This window comes from Lactuca serriola, chromosome 4 (assembly GCF_051521515.1).
Source record: "Lactuca serriola cultivar US96UC23 chromosome 4, Lser_US96UC23_V15, whole genome shotgun sequence".
NCBI classification, from domain to species: Eukaryota; Viridiplantae; Streptophyta; class Magnoliopsida; order Asterales; family Asteraceae; genus Lactuca; species Lactuca serriola.
Genome location: NC_136411.1, coordinates 2,268,098 through 2,283,221, shown reverse-complemented (window position 1 = coordinate 2,283,221; position 15,124 = coordinate 2,268,098). Strand labels below are relative to the sequence as shown.

Sequence of the window (15,124 nt, the reverse complement as noted above, 5' to 3'; positions counted from 1 at the left end):
TGTAGGATGTAGACATTGGATTCATTGTAGTTGATGCGTTCTCCATGGAGTATCTCTTCAACAAGTTTTTGATATACTTTTCTTGACCAATGAAGATTCCTTTAGGAGATTGATGAACTTGCATAACTAGGAAGTAGTTGAGTTCACCCATCATACTCATTCTAAGTTTTCTTTTAATCAACTCATCAAACTCATCACTACGGTCCTTGCTGGTTGAACTGAATATGATGTCGTTGACGTAGATTTGCATAACGATCAGATAGTTGTTGTGGGTTTTCCTAAAGAGTGGGATCGATAGAACCTCGTTGAAATTTTGAATCTTCCAAGAATTTGGACAATGTTCCATACCATGCTCTTGGAGCTTGATTCAATCCATATACAACCTTTTGAAGCTTATAACAATGGCTAAGGAACTTTGGATCTTCGAATCCAGGAGGTTGTTGAACATAGACATCCTTATCGATTTCGTCGTTTAAGAATGCACGCTGCACATCCATTTGGTAAACCATAAAGTTCTTGTGTGCAGTAAATGCCAATAAAATCCTAATGGCTTCTATTCTTGCAACAGATGCAAAGATTTCATCATAGTCTATGCCTTCTTGTTGCGAGTAGCCTTTGAAAACCAGTCTGACTTTGTTCCAGATGATGACTCCATCTTCATCACTCTTGTTTCTATAGACCCATCTTGAACCAAAAACTAATACTCCTTCTGGTGTTGGCACTAAGTCCCACACGTTGTTGCCAGGGGCAGAACACAACCATTACAACTCGGGGGCGAAACCTAAATTCTAAAACAAAACAAAACCATATAATTTAATATAGTTCAAAGTTATAATACATCAAACAATCAAAACAAGACAACTAATAAGATATATTCTTACATTGTTAATCAAAGTAGAACTTATTTTCTGGTTTATTATGTAATTGTATTTTAAAACAAAGCCTTACAAATACATGAATATGGATTTTGTATTTTTGACATGGTATCTTTTATATAACTTAAAACAAACAAATATTATTTGGTAATATATGGAAAGGTTTGTTGTTAATGAAATTATTTCAGTTTTTACTTAGCGGATTATTTGGATTTGGATTCATTAAATAGAGATGATTGTACATAAAAAAGTTGTAAATATATAATTTAAATCTTCAAATAAAATAATATAAGAAAACTAACGTAACTCGTTTCAATACCCATCTTATTTGATACACTATATTCAACCACATTATTAATTCTATTAATTATATATCCTTTTCGTCGTAATCTTAAACCTCATTTAAAATTGATATACTCTTATCTAAAAGTAATGACAAGGTCAACACCATGTGAGTGGGATGAGTTATGGAATATATTTTCTAAAGTATCTAAGAATTATTATGATTAACAGTAGATGGAAAAGAGTTTTATACAAAAGGAATTGTTTACTACATATATATATATATATATATATATATATATATATATATATATATATATATATATATATATACACACACATAGAAGGATAAAAAGTTGGGGGGCCATGGCCTCCCCCAGCTCATCTTGTGTTCCGCCACTGGTTGTTGCGTTCAAATTCAGCTAACTCTTCTTGCATTGCTTTTACCCAATATGCATCTTGTAGAGCCTCTTTGATTCCTTTGGGCTATATCATGGATATAAAGCTTGCGTATAGACATTCATTCTTGGTTGCTAAACGAGTCACTACTCCAAAATCTAGATCACCTATGATTTGTTCGGTTGGATGATCATTTGTTCATTTTGTGAAACGAGTTTCCTTAAGAATTTAAGGAGTGTAAACTGTCTCATATTGTTCTCTTGGACGAGGTGGGTAGTCAGAAGTGAATGTTCCTTCAAAAATATCGTCTTGAAAGCGTCTGGAACTACCTGAAACAGGTGGTTCCCCCTCAACTGTTGCATGCTTAAATTCAGCAGATGGAGTGGATGTGAAGGAACTTGAAGGAATGGAACCAGTCGAGTGGGGTTCCCTCTGAAACCATGGACTGGATGGTTGGGAGGATTTTAAAGTACCTTTAAAAATGGAACCATCCAAAGGTGGTTCCTCCTTAAAAGATGCAATGATTGGTGTTATGACTGGACCATACTGATGATGGGAGGTTGGGGTAGATAGTTCAGAAGATTCTAAAGGACTTTTAGGAATATAATCATTCAAAGATGGTTCCCCCTCAACCTGAGCTTTGGTAGAACTGGAGTCTTTTGATGGTTGATGAGGTTGAGAGACATCAGGAGAAGCTTTTTTGTGAGCTTTTTTGATTCTATGGAAGAGGCTTGAGTTGGAAAAAGGAATTTGAAATCTACTTCAATAGCATGAACTGGAGTAGAAGCACTAGCAGGTGATGGGTGGTTCATTTTATCAAATGGTACTACCATTTGAGGACCAAAGTGGTTTGGATCCAGAACCCTCACATAGCTTTCATCAAATGTGACATCACTACTTTCCTCTATCACCCTAGTTCGCTTGTTCAAAACTTTATAGGCTGCAGCATAAAGGCAATATCCAAGAAAGATACCTTCATAAGCCTTGGGTACAAATTTTCCTAATTGATCCCTATTGTTCTTGATGTAGTAACGACAACCAAATATGTGAAAGAATTTGACGTTGGGCTTCCTATTGTTCATTGCTTCACAAGCAGTGACTTCAAGCCTGTTGTTGATTAGGGATATGTTTTGAGTGAAACGAGCGGTTGTAGGGCTTCGGCTTAGAAGTGTTGCGGTAGGTTTGCAAACATCAACATGGATCGAGCAGTTTCACAAAGTGGTCGGTTCTTCCTTTCAACTATATCATTCTGTTGTGGAGTGTAGGGTGCCGAAAAGTTGTGCTCAATGCCTTTGGATACAAGAAAGTTATCTAAGGCGTTGTTCTTGAATTCGCCACCATTGTCACTTCTCAGCCTTCTAAGTGGTTTGCCTACCCTAACTTCTATGTAGTGAATGAAGTTAATTAGCACATTGGTGGTTTCAAATTTGGTTTGCCGAAAGTACACCCAAGTGATTTTGGTATGGTCATCAACATCACAAGAATGTATTTCTTACCACTTAAGAGTTGTGTTTTTGAGGTAAGCCTCTTCATTGTATTCATGGGTCGAAGGCACCAATATCGGCCCACTGGATTATGTTTGTAAGATGCTAGTTGTCTATGTGATACTTGTGTGTTTTGTATGTTGGGCATGACCCATTATGCGAGTTAGGGCGAGGCCCGTCATGTGAGTTAGGGCGAGTCCCGTTATACTCATTGGGTAGGGCTTGTTGCTTGTATGTTATGTGGTATTTTGAGGAACTCACTAATCTTTGTGTTTACGGTTTATGTTTGAAATGTTTTCAGGTACTTCAGGTTCGAAGGGGAAGGGCCCGATGTGATCGCACAGCATCCACCTGCTTTCCGCATTTTATGATTTTATGATTATACTCTGATAACTATTTCTACATTGTCGTAATTTGATGGTTTTAAAATAAATTATTGATAGTTTTGGTTGACTTAAAAATAAAAAAAAAAATTTACTTAGTATTTTTGTGGTTGTTACAAAGGGAATGAGAGCTAGGGTTTGTCTAAGGTATAAGGGTGTTGTAGACAGGTAATGAACTCTATAATGAATTAGATGGGTTTAAATATGAAGTAAACCCTAAAAGAATCATGAGCTTGGGCCAGAACAGCTGTCACGTCGTGGAAATCCTTGGTCACGCCACGGCGGTCCAATAAAACACGAGATCCATCTAATCATTGCCATGGCATAGAGTTTCATCCAAAACTTCATCTATGGGCTTTGCATTCCTGCTTTCATTCAAATCAACCTAACATTAACAGCACCTTCGGGCTTGATTTTCCATTACCATTAGACTTGGTAAAAGCTACGGGCTTGATTTTCCATTACCATTAGACTTGGTAAAAGCTACTAACTGTGACGAACAAACTTAAACCACATAAAATTTCCCCTTATAAATAATAAATAAGTTGACCAATAATCCCTATATCTTTAATTGCCACAGAAACAACCACGCAATGACAAGATTCTAATGTTTAGTTTTACATTTTAATGAATGCATTAACCGTTTAGCAATGAAATTCCAAAAATAGTAGCTCTAAAACCCTTTCACTCATTATTAACCGGGTATAAAATGGAAAAATTATGCGATACGCCATTTATACACAAGAAAAAAATTAAGACAAAACCATAACTGTTTTGTACTCCTTTTAAGAAAATCAAGAAATCCATGACAATCCAACCTAATTTTTGTTTGATTTCTGTTTCTTGTATTTTTTTTTCCAGGAATTTCGCACTCATTGTTGTGATCACTAAATTATACAATATTACTGCCAATGTCGGGAATGACAGGATGGAATATGAGGTTTTTAAAAAAGTATATAGCAGTTTGTAGTAGTAGTACATATAAAGATACTACTAGTACTAGGCAATAGGCAATAATAGTAGGCATTGTCAATTGTTGGCATCGAAGGCAGCTTGAGCAGTTTGCCTTCTTTTTTCCACCCACATCTTTGCTTCAGCAACAGCCCTTTCTCTATTCAGCATCTTTGCAGATTCCTTAGGAGATTCTTCTTTCTCTGATCCAACTTCCAAAGCCAAATCCCATCTGCTACGCCCTGAGGCTCCAGCCTGTTGTTCTTCAGTATTAGTTGATAAAATCCTTGCATTTGTTTCAGGTTTAGGCCTGGGTTGATCATAGCCCTGGTGTTGGTTTGCAAGATAAGACAAAGCAGTGACAACATCTCCAATAAGAGGGCGAGCAGCAGCCTGTTCTTGAATGCACATGGATGCAACCGCAAGAGCCTGATACAGCCCCCTCATTGGGTATCGACCCTCCAGCCGTGGGTCCACCAATGATGTGAACTTTCTTCTGTCATTGAACAAAGGCCGGGCCTGCACAAAATTCATACATTATATTAATTTTTTTTTATTATTATAAAATTAATTTATTATTTACCCATGTGACGAGGTTCTGTTGTCCGTGTGGTTGAGTGCTGTCGATGGCCTTGCGACCGGTGATAAGCTCTAAAAATACGACACCGAAGCTGTAGACGTCGGATTTGACCGTGAGTTGACCGGTCATGGCATACTCTGGAGCACAATAACCGTATGTGCCCATGACCCGCGTGGAGACATGAGATTTGTCTCCGGTGGGGCCCAGTTTGGCCAGCCCAAAATCAGAGAGCTTCGGCTGAAATCCCTGGTCCAGCAAAATGTTGGACGACTTGAAGTCCCTGTAAATCACGGGAGGGTTGGCTTTGTCATGAAGAAACTCCAAACCTTTCGCTGCTCCGGCAGCTATCTTCATTCGCGTGTTCCAATCCAATGCTTCTCTATCAGCCGGAACATCTGTCAACCAACTTACTTATATTTCTATTTTCTAATCATGGACATTGATTTGTATGTAATTATATTCATTACCATGAAGGTGATCTTCTAATGATCCCAACGCCATGAATTCATAAACAAGAAGTCTCTGCTCACCATCCGCACAGTAACCAATCAAATTCACCAGATTCGGATGATGTAAAAGGCTCAGCATAAGAACTTCCACTAGAAATTCACGGTTACCTTGGACTCCGTTTCTATCCAGTTGTTTAACAGCTACAACCTGTCATTCTCAAAATTCAATAACTACTTCTTTCAACCTATAATAATATAATCATTTATGTTTATCAACACACACACACACACACATGGAAATAATAATAGTGTTTGTTTATTCCATAATGGATAGGCATGCACATTCAACCAGTGATGGTGTTTATGTTCTCATCAATCTAGTTCTAACTTCTAAGTAGATATATATATATACTGACTGTGACTGTTACCTTTTAATTAGAAATAGGAAGCACTAGGTTGTTGCAATATAAAGATATAATCCAGTACCATTAATGAACTAGATTTATTCTGCTGGATACGTGATGCTATCTATGCATTCTTTAATTACACGGGTTTTCTCAAAGCATAATTTTGACATCATTAAATCATTCACAATAATGTTGATGCATAGATACTATTAGATATGCCTGCATAAGCAACCAGGTTAATCAAATATCCATACCTGACCACTACCCTGAAGATGCCCTCTATATACACAGCCAAAGCCTCCCTCCCCTAAGAAGCAATCGGGCCTGAAATTGTTTGTTGCAGCTGCAAGTTCACGGAAAGTGAAGGTTTGAGCAGCAATTTGAGCATCTGGTGAATCTTTAGGCCCTGATGACTCCCTCCGTAGACTTACATTATTGTTTCTAGACTTGAGTCTATCAACCCCTGCCAAATCAATTTTATAGCATTTCAAAATCACTTCCCCATATATTATCTATTACACAATTCCATCCAAATACAAAACATCTATGTGTCTGTCCCTGTACAGTATCACTACAATTACTTATAAATTCTTGTGTTTCATCGCTTGATTACGCCAATTTATACAGCCATCAATCACAAAAGTAGCAATTCATTGTAATGATGGTGGGAAAATGAAAAAAAAAAAAAAGACATTCAATCATAAGAAACTTATATCATGATTAGATGGGGTCATATTACAAGGAGAAAATCAATATAAACAAATCTGAAGCAATAATTAATCATAATCACATAACAAAATAGAGGGATCAGATCAAACAAGTAGAATTAGTATATGTTCACTTCAATTCATGAACATGAATTTCTAACACAAACACACTTACCGGAAGATAATCTGGATATGTTTGTAGGCGCAGATGGGTGGACTTCATGACGATCAGCCCTAACTTTCTGAGGATTCAGTTTCTCCTCTTCCCTCGAATCAAAACAAGGAAAGCAACCCATTAATCTTTTACAAAAACTGTTTCCTTTTTCCCCAAAAATAAAAATGAAAAGGGGACTTTTTCAATCAAATCGTTAAGTTCGAGATACCAAATGCATAACAACTCAACTTAATCTAACAACACGAATAAAATCAAAACCCCATATCAAAAAAAAATTCTAGTTCTTAATATAAATGATCAAAATTGGATAAAATCAAGGAATGAAGATAGCATAACAGGGTGAGGTAGAAACGAAACGCTATTTTGTAGGGAGAAACTATAAAATATTTGTTTTAAGACTAAAGAGATAACTGATAGATAGCGTGTGTTTAGAAAGAAAGCCGGCTTGTGAGTCTTCCTGTGAGATTCCAGCTTTTAGTTTACACTATTTTTTCAAATTTCTTAACATTCCAATCAAATTTGTAAGATATATATGAAATTGGTAAAAAATGTACCGAAAGAAAAATCTTTAAATTTAGGTTTTATAATTGAGTTAGATTTATCATTATTTTGTTTCGATTAAGTCATAATCACCGTTAATTATATTCATTTTGACAGATTTACATGTAAACGGTCATCAAGAAAATATAAGAGCTTTTTCACAAATAAATCCAAAAATATAAGGATTATTTTTAAAGGTCATACTAATGAGAAGGTATGTTATTACATTTACTATTTTCTCTTGATGATAATATTCTTCTTTGGTTTATTTGTTGCTGATGGATTCATTATATGTGGTTCAGAAACTAATAAGGTATTATGCCTATGCCCTATTTTTGTTATCATTTTGAGAATTTGAAATTTTAATGGAATGGTGATTTCAATTAATTGTCACATGTTTGTAGGTGTTTGCTTATTATCGACCATTGCATATACATATCACTTCCCACAAGTTTTGGTCTATTGATCCTATTCTGGAAAATATACTGAAAACGAAAGCAATCAGTTTGTTTCAAGCGTTTGTTGGAGACAAAAATCAGACATGGTGGTTGTTGCCTCAAACTATTGCAGTGTTCTTTTTTAGATTAAGTTTTGAAAAAAAAAATACTCCTTTTAATTTTGAACTTTTGGAGTTTCATTTGTCACAAATTTTTGAGACAAGAAAAGACTAGAGACGGCTCAGGGGGGGGGGGGGGGGGGTTGACTTTGCTTGCGACTTCATTTTGTCAAGCTATAAGTTATTTGCCTTATTTGGGATAATATCAGGAGAGGAGTTCGTATAAGTCCCTGCATTTGACTCTGAGGGTTTACCGATATGTTGTCTATTCATCTCTTAATTTGAACGTAGATATTTGGATTTGATATTTCTGTAATTGAATGATGTCATTTTCTAAAGTAGATTTACAATTAGTTAAGTATAGTCTAATTCGCAAATTAGATGTAACCAATGCATTTGGGATAATCAAATAGAGGTGATGAGTGGTCATATTTGTATCTTCCCATATATAAATCAGAAATTGATTTTGCTTATAGGATATCAAGAAAGAGAGATGACAACTTACTAATGAAGGCAAAACTTATGCTGCTAATGGAAATAGAAATAAATGGCTTTAAATGGGAAACTCTGGTGTTGGGAAAAGTTGCATTGTTCTTTGCTTTCTTCGTGGTCAGTTTGATCCAACATATAAGATTTCATATTAAAGTTTTCATATAGTTTTTCCATTTAAATATTTGATTTGATATGTTTTTATCATGCTATTCACTTGAATTTACCACTTTACTATTTATCTGATTAGGTGACATTTCTACATTTGGGGATGTACGTGTGAATTTACATGTATAGGTGTGTGAATCAGTTTGTATATATGGATTACTGAACAATCAATCTAAATTTGTTTCATTAAATTTTGATTGTTTGGGTTGAAGGATAACTTTTTTGTTTATTTGGCTTACCTGGTAGAACATCTACCATGTAAGGATGAATTTGATATATGGTTAATTGTACTTTATGATAAACTAAACTCATGTTCACATGGTATAACTTTTGGAACCATGCAGATCATTAGTACATGGCAAAAAAAGAAAAAACCAGTCCTATCGAATCTAATGATTTTGAAAAAGGATTTCGGACCCATGCGGAGCATGGGTCCTTTTCCTAGTTATACATTAATCTTATTGTATTTTTTTTTGATAGATAATATATATTATAAAAATAGTTTTTTTTCTTTTGAAAATAATCATTTTTATAATATTTTTATCTAACGGATTGTATTATCTTACAATAATCTTATGATGTTTTCTTTGTCTGAAAGATAATATTTATTATAATTTTTTTTTCTTAATAACCATTTTTTATAATATTTATGTTTAACATATCAGTATCTTACATTAATCTTATCGTATTTTCATTGTAATAATATATATTATGAAATGTTTTTTTCTTTAATAAATAACCGTTTTTATAAGATTAATGTAAGATGACAATTTGTTAGACAAAAATGTTATAAAAACGGTTATTTTTAGAAGAAAAAAACTATTTCATAATATATATATATATATATATATATATATATATATATATATATATATATATATATATATTATCTATCAGATAAATAATATATATCATAAGACTAATGTAAGATAATAAAAATCGTTAGATAGAAATATAATAAAAATGATTCTTGTTAGAAGACAAAAAATTATTTTCATAATAGATATTATTTGTCAGATAAAGAAAATATTATAAGATTATTAATGTAAGATAATACTAAAAAATATTAGACAAAATCGCAAAAATGGTCCCTGTGGTATGCATTTTTTTGGGGTTTTAGTCCAAATCATGACTTTTTTGGATTGGTGGTCCTTTTGAAGTAGTTTCGTTGCGTTTTTGGTCCCTTAGTAAACTGAAATGACTGTAATGCCCTTAGGGTATTTATTTTTCATTTTTCTTTCATTCTTTTAAAATATAATTTTTTTCTATTTATTTTAATAATTAAAAAAGTGGGGCCACCTCTCTCTCTCTCTCTCTTTCTTTCTTTTTCTCTCTCTCTCTCTCTCTCTCTCTCTCTCCCTCTCTCTCGCTCTATCCGTTATCATCCCACACTGATGAACCCAAATCCGATGAGGTAGTGTCGAAATATGATCAAGGAAAAAGCCATGATTCAAAAGACACAAAGATGAACTATTATTCAACATACATACATTGATAAACCCTGAAAAAAAATCCTAAGTTCTCAGATCCGAAAAACATATTCATCGCACAACACATCGTTCAACAAGCTGCACACATCGATTCAACTTGTTATGAGGTTTCACAGATTGATGAACTTGATTCAACACACACACATACATGCTGATGAAACCAAATATCAAACATCGGACCGACCTGTTGCACCTACGATCAGACACATCACACCATTCTTTCACCTTCATCTCCCAACAGTTCCCCACCCCTGTACAAACCACTTTTGGAATTGATTTTTCTAGATACAAAAAGGGGAAACATCACAGGTTTGGCCTAAAATCAAAATAAAACCTGTTGTAGAGCTGGTGAGTTCCCCACCCACATTGGTTAGTCTTTGGTTAAAGATGTACAATGCTCCAACACCTGCACCCGTAATGGCGTCATAATGTGTTCCCATCGAATGTCCTGGGTCGAGCATCGATTCCCCTTCTCTGTTCAAGTTCTAAAAAACGTAACAAAAAACTTCTCCAGGTTGCAGTGGATTTGGGGTTTGTTTACAAGAGTCAAGAACACGAACCGGGTTGCGGGAGCTATATTGATGAATTCCAAGCAAAAATAGTTGTGTTTTCCAAAGTTTGTCATTGGTGCCTGATGGAGAGAAATCGGTGAGTTCATGTGAGGATTTAGGGAAAAGAAGGGAAGGAGCAGGCCTATTGGCGGCGATGAGAGGGAAAACGGGTTAGGGCAAAGAAGGGAAGGAGCAGGCGGCGACGGTGCAGGAGGAGGAAGTAGACGACAGTCGTGTGGTGAGGGGAGGAAGGAAGAATCATCGACGATGATGGGTTATTCAAGGGTGAAGATCATCAAAAACATTGCGTCTTCAGTGGTTTATTTGAGAGGGTCGATTAGAACAAAGGAGAGAGAGAGAGAGAGAGAGAGAGAGAGAGAGAGAGAGAGATGTAGGCCCAAATTAATTAATTAATTTCTTTTTCATTTAAATTAGGTAAAAAAACACAAAACAATATATCATAAGGGAATTTAAGTCATTTTAATTTTACGAGGGACCAAATTTACATACAAATATGGTCAAAAGGACCACTAATCCAAAAAAGTCGAGGTTTGGACTAAAACCCTAAAAAATTGCATACCACATGGACCATTTTTGCAATTTTGTCAAAATATTATAAGATTAATATAAGATAATACAATCTATTTGACAAAACTATTATAAACACGGTTATTTAATAAGAAAATAAAATTATTTGCAGATATCCTCTAAAGAAAAAAGAAAATATCATAAGATTAATATAAAATAATACAACTCATTCGACAAAAAAATTAATTTTATAATAGATATTATTTGTCAAACGAAGAAAATATCATAAGTAATGTAAAATAATACAAAAAAAAATATTAGATTAAAATAAAATAATACAATCATTTTGACAAAACTATTATAAAACGATTATATTTAGAAGAAAAAATATATTTTCATAATAGATATCCAGACAAAGAAAATATTATAAAATTAATATAAGATAATACAATCCGTTAGACAAAAAAATCTACCAAAGTAATATTTAAAAAAATGAAAACTAATATAGTTTTTTTTAAATCCTTATATATTTTTTTCTTTCGCGAAAAGTTTTTTATATTTTGTTGGTGACTGGTTTACCGTCAGTTTACTGGTAAAAGGATCAAAATGAATACAATTTACGGTTTTTGGGACTTAATTGACTTAAAAATAAAAATAAGTATTAAATCGATTATAATACCAAGCATAAGGAATTTTCACTATACTTTCCTAAAACCGTTTTTGATTTTTTAAGATTGAATCGACATAGTAAAATGCTATCAAAACTATTTTAAAACAAAAAAAAAACATTATATTCATCAATTGACTATTCAATTTAACAATAAATAATAGTAAATATTAAAAATATATTTATCAAATACATCATATATAACTGTAAGTGAATAAACAATTCCAAAAAGATTTTTACATGCTAGTATTCGATTTACTTAGCTAATCCAACATAAAATATTAGATTTTTACATGCTAGTATTCGATCATATTTTAAGCTTACCCAAAAACAACTCACATATGATCATGATCAATTTATATAGGTGATATTGTAGGATTCTACAATCCTACGATTATGATCACGGTTTATATGGAGGTTCAAACAAGAACAATATACAATCATGATTTTAATCTCAATATATATATATATATATATATATATATATATATATATATATATATATATATATATATATAGAGTAAATTACACGAATGGTCCCTATGGTTTAGGGTAATTTGCGCGTTTCGTCCCTAACTTATTTTTTTAACTCGGAAGGTCCCTAAAGTTTGTTTTTGTTACATGCTTGGTCCCTGTCTTACCTAAAAAGATTATTTTTCCCTTGATTTTTTAATTTATTTAAATAAACACACCCCCAACCTTACCTCCCTAACCTTACCTTACCTATCACATCATTTTTCATTATTTAAATAATAGTCTTTTTAGGTAAGATAGGGACCAAACGCGTAACAAAGCCAAACGTTATGGATCAAGTGTGTAACGAAAACAAGCAATAGGGACCTTCCGAGTTAAAAAAATAAATTAGGGACCAAGCGTGCAAATTAACCCAAACCATAAGGACCATTCGTGTAATTTACTCATATATATATATATATATATATATATATATATATATATATATATATATATATATATAATTAGGTTCATATGTTCCCAATAAATATTGTATGTCTCTAACAACCGATCAGAATTAAACAAAAGTAAATTCAATAATAAATAATAAAAATGGTGTAACAGTAATATTTGTTACACTTAATTATGGTGAATATTTAAAACATTTAATATACATTAAATCAGAGAAATTAGTTTTTGATCTGTATAAAAGCACCCATCGACCCCTTTTATCATCATCCAGCGGCTTCCTTCATTCCCTACCTATGGCGCCCTCTTCTTTCATTTCCCACCTCGGCGCTACCCTCTCCAACTGAAGATGGCATCACTAAATCCAAGCTTCTATCGAGGTCCACCTTCTTAATTTCTCAAATTTAACGGAAGGAAACCCTAACTCCAAAGATCATGATCAGCAAACTAATCTACAACTGTTAAACGAAAAAGGTGCTTCCAAAATCCAATTCATCAACGCTAAATCCAATGCTTATAACCCTATTTGCATCGGAATCACCTGTTCCATTCCCAAAGATACTCTACTCATTTCCCCCCCCCCCCCTCTCTCTGATTTATTTTAAAGGCTCTGTAATTTGGATTATTATTATGTCAGGTATTATTACTCCTGGTAGATCTTGATTTTTGATATTGGGTTGAGTTCATAAAAATAGATTTCGGCTTCTTTTTTTTTTTTTTTTGTTTTTTGGATGTCTACATAATTTGTTTTTCATTATTTGCCTCATCGTTGATTATTTATTCATTGGCTTGCCTGATGTATTTCATACCTACAATATTAGATTGACAAAACCCTCAAAATTAGATTGATGTGCCTTCCCATTTCTGATGTATTTCATACTTACAATATTCTGTCATAATTTATTTTGCATAATTTTTATGCCCTCTAAATGTTCGATGAAATGCCTATAAGACCCCATTTTTTCATTGCAGCTTTAGGATTACATTCTATTGTGTTAGGGTGCAAAGTTCTCCTTGGATGTGGCTTATCCTCTTGTATGTGTAAATAGGTTGAGTCTTTCCTATAAATAGGAAGTGAGTGACCCCTATTTAGTTAAGAACTTGTAAGATCCATTTTGTAAGTGTTAGTTTAGTGAGAGAATATTCAAACCCACTTGTACTCTTACTATTCTAATGGAGCTTAAATGATTTTATTTACTCCGTGTGTTCTTGATGTTTGAATGATTCACTAGATCTTTTTAGTTCCGCATATGTCATCATAATCAGGATCACTATAATTGGTATCAAAGCGGATGTTCTTGAAATTCTCAAGAATTAATCCATAACGATTACATGATTTGAGTGAATCTTCATTGTTGTGGGTTCTTCATCTTTGAGAAAGTATTTGTTCTAGAAATCGAATTTATTCCTTGATTTGATTTAAAATTCGAGTTTCTCTCTCTAGAATACATGTTTGGTTCACTTTCTCTCTTTATAGATTTCATTCATAATCACGTTCCCTCTCTAGAAATTTTCAAGTTCTTGTGATCATGGTGTATTTGGCTTATGATTCTTGGATCGTGATGATTGAAGATGTCAAATACAAAGTTAATGAGAAATAATTTTATGGGTTATTGTTGAAAGGCGGGTTGATTTCATGAGAAACTGTGATTTCTTATGGAGGATTGAAAGATGATCAAGGAAAGTTGATATTTCAACCTCTTAATATGATTGAATCTTTGACTCAAATTTTCATGAATATGTTATCTTGGAGTGCTAATCAAAAGGAAGGAAAAGAAAGAGATTTATTCGATAAGTAATATGTTTCTCTTATTGAAGACCTAAATGATTTTCATGCTCTTAAGTTTGTTGAATTTCAAGAAAGGGGAATTCAATGTGATTTTTATGAGGATGTGAAATTTTTTCATTCAATTGGAGTTCAAACCGATGAATGCGTTAATTCTTGTGATACATTTGAGGGAATGGTGACTTATCGAAATCATTTAATCCAAGAAGTTCAAATGTATCAAACTCCAAAAGATTTGATTCAAACTTGCAAAGTTGAAGTTGTCGAGAATGAAGTTGTTCTTGAATTCAAATCTTCAAGATCCAAGAAGATGAAAAGGAAGAAAAAGAAGAAGAAGATCAAAAGCAAGAATAATTGGGTTTCTTCACAAAAATCTTCAAAAGCTATCATGAACCCGAAATCTATGAAAAACATTTGGGTTCCAAACCAACAATCATCAAATGTTGCAATGAATTTGAATTCAAAACCCAAAAGTGTTGATGGTTCTTATGAAGATGATGATAGATCGTTGAAGAACATGAAGAACGGTTTGTACAACACACATTGTGGGTGATATAATGGGAAGATTGGAAACTTTCTTGTTTCAACAAAAGAACCAAGATCTTCAATGATTGATTTGTGTGTTGCAAATGGAAAAAGAATCGTCAAGAAGGTTTCTCACATTCTCAAATGGATTCCGAAAAATTCATGTTGAGATTGAAGATGAATGATCAAGGTTTTTCTCAAAATTCTAATT

The 15,124-nt window shown here is 33.3% G+C and overlaps 2 protein-coding genes across 2 annotated transcripts; both read right to left on the bottom strand.

Moving 5' to 3' along the window:
• Nucleotides 1–278: 278 nt before the first annotated feature.
• LOC145097254 (uncharacterized) lies at nt 279–2,638 on the bottom strand. The gene is made up of 2 exons (XM_079034789.1): nt 2,190–2,638; nt 279–672 (listed from the first exon to the last, which is right to left on the bottom strand). Exons 1-2 carry the CDS (start codon nt 2,636–2,638, stop codon nt 279–281), a joined length of 843 nt encoding a protein of 280 aa, XP_078890915.1.
• A 1,537-nt stretch (nt 2,639–4,175) lies between these two features.
• On the bottom strand, nt 4,176–7,176 carry LOC145100881 (serine/threonine-protein kinase PBS1-like). The gene is made up of 5 exons (XM_079038005.1): nt 6,693–7,176; nt 6,065–6,273; nt 5,422–5,611; nt 4,958–5,349; nt 4,176–4,893 (listed from the first exon to the last, which is right to left on the bottom strand). Exons 1-5 carry the CDS (start codon nt 6,811–6,813, stop codon nt 4,453–4,455), a joined length of 1,353 nt encoding a protein of 450 aa, XP_078894131.1. The 5' UTR covers nt 6,814–7,176; the 3' UTR covers nt 4,176–4,452.
• Between the last annotated feature and the right edge of the window lie 7,948 nt (nt 7,177–15,124).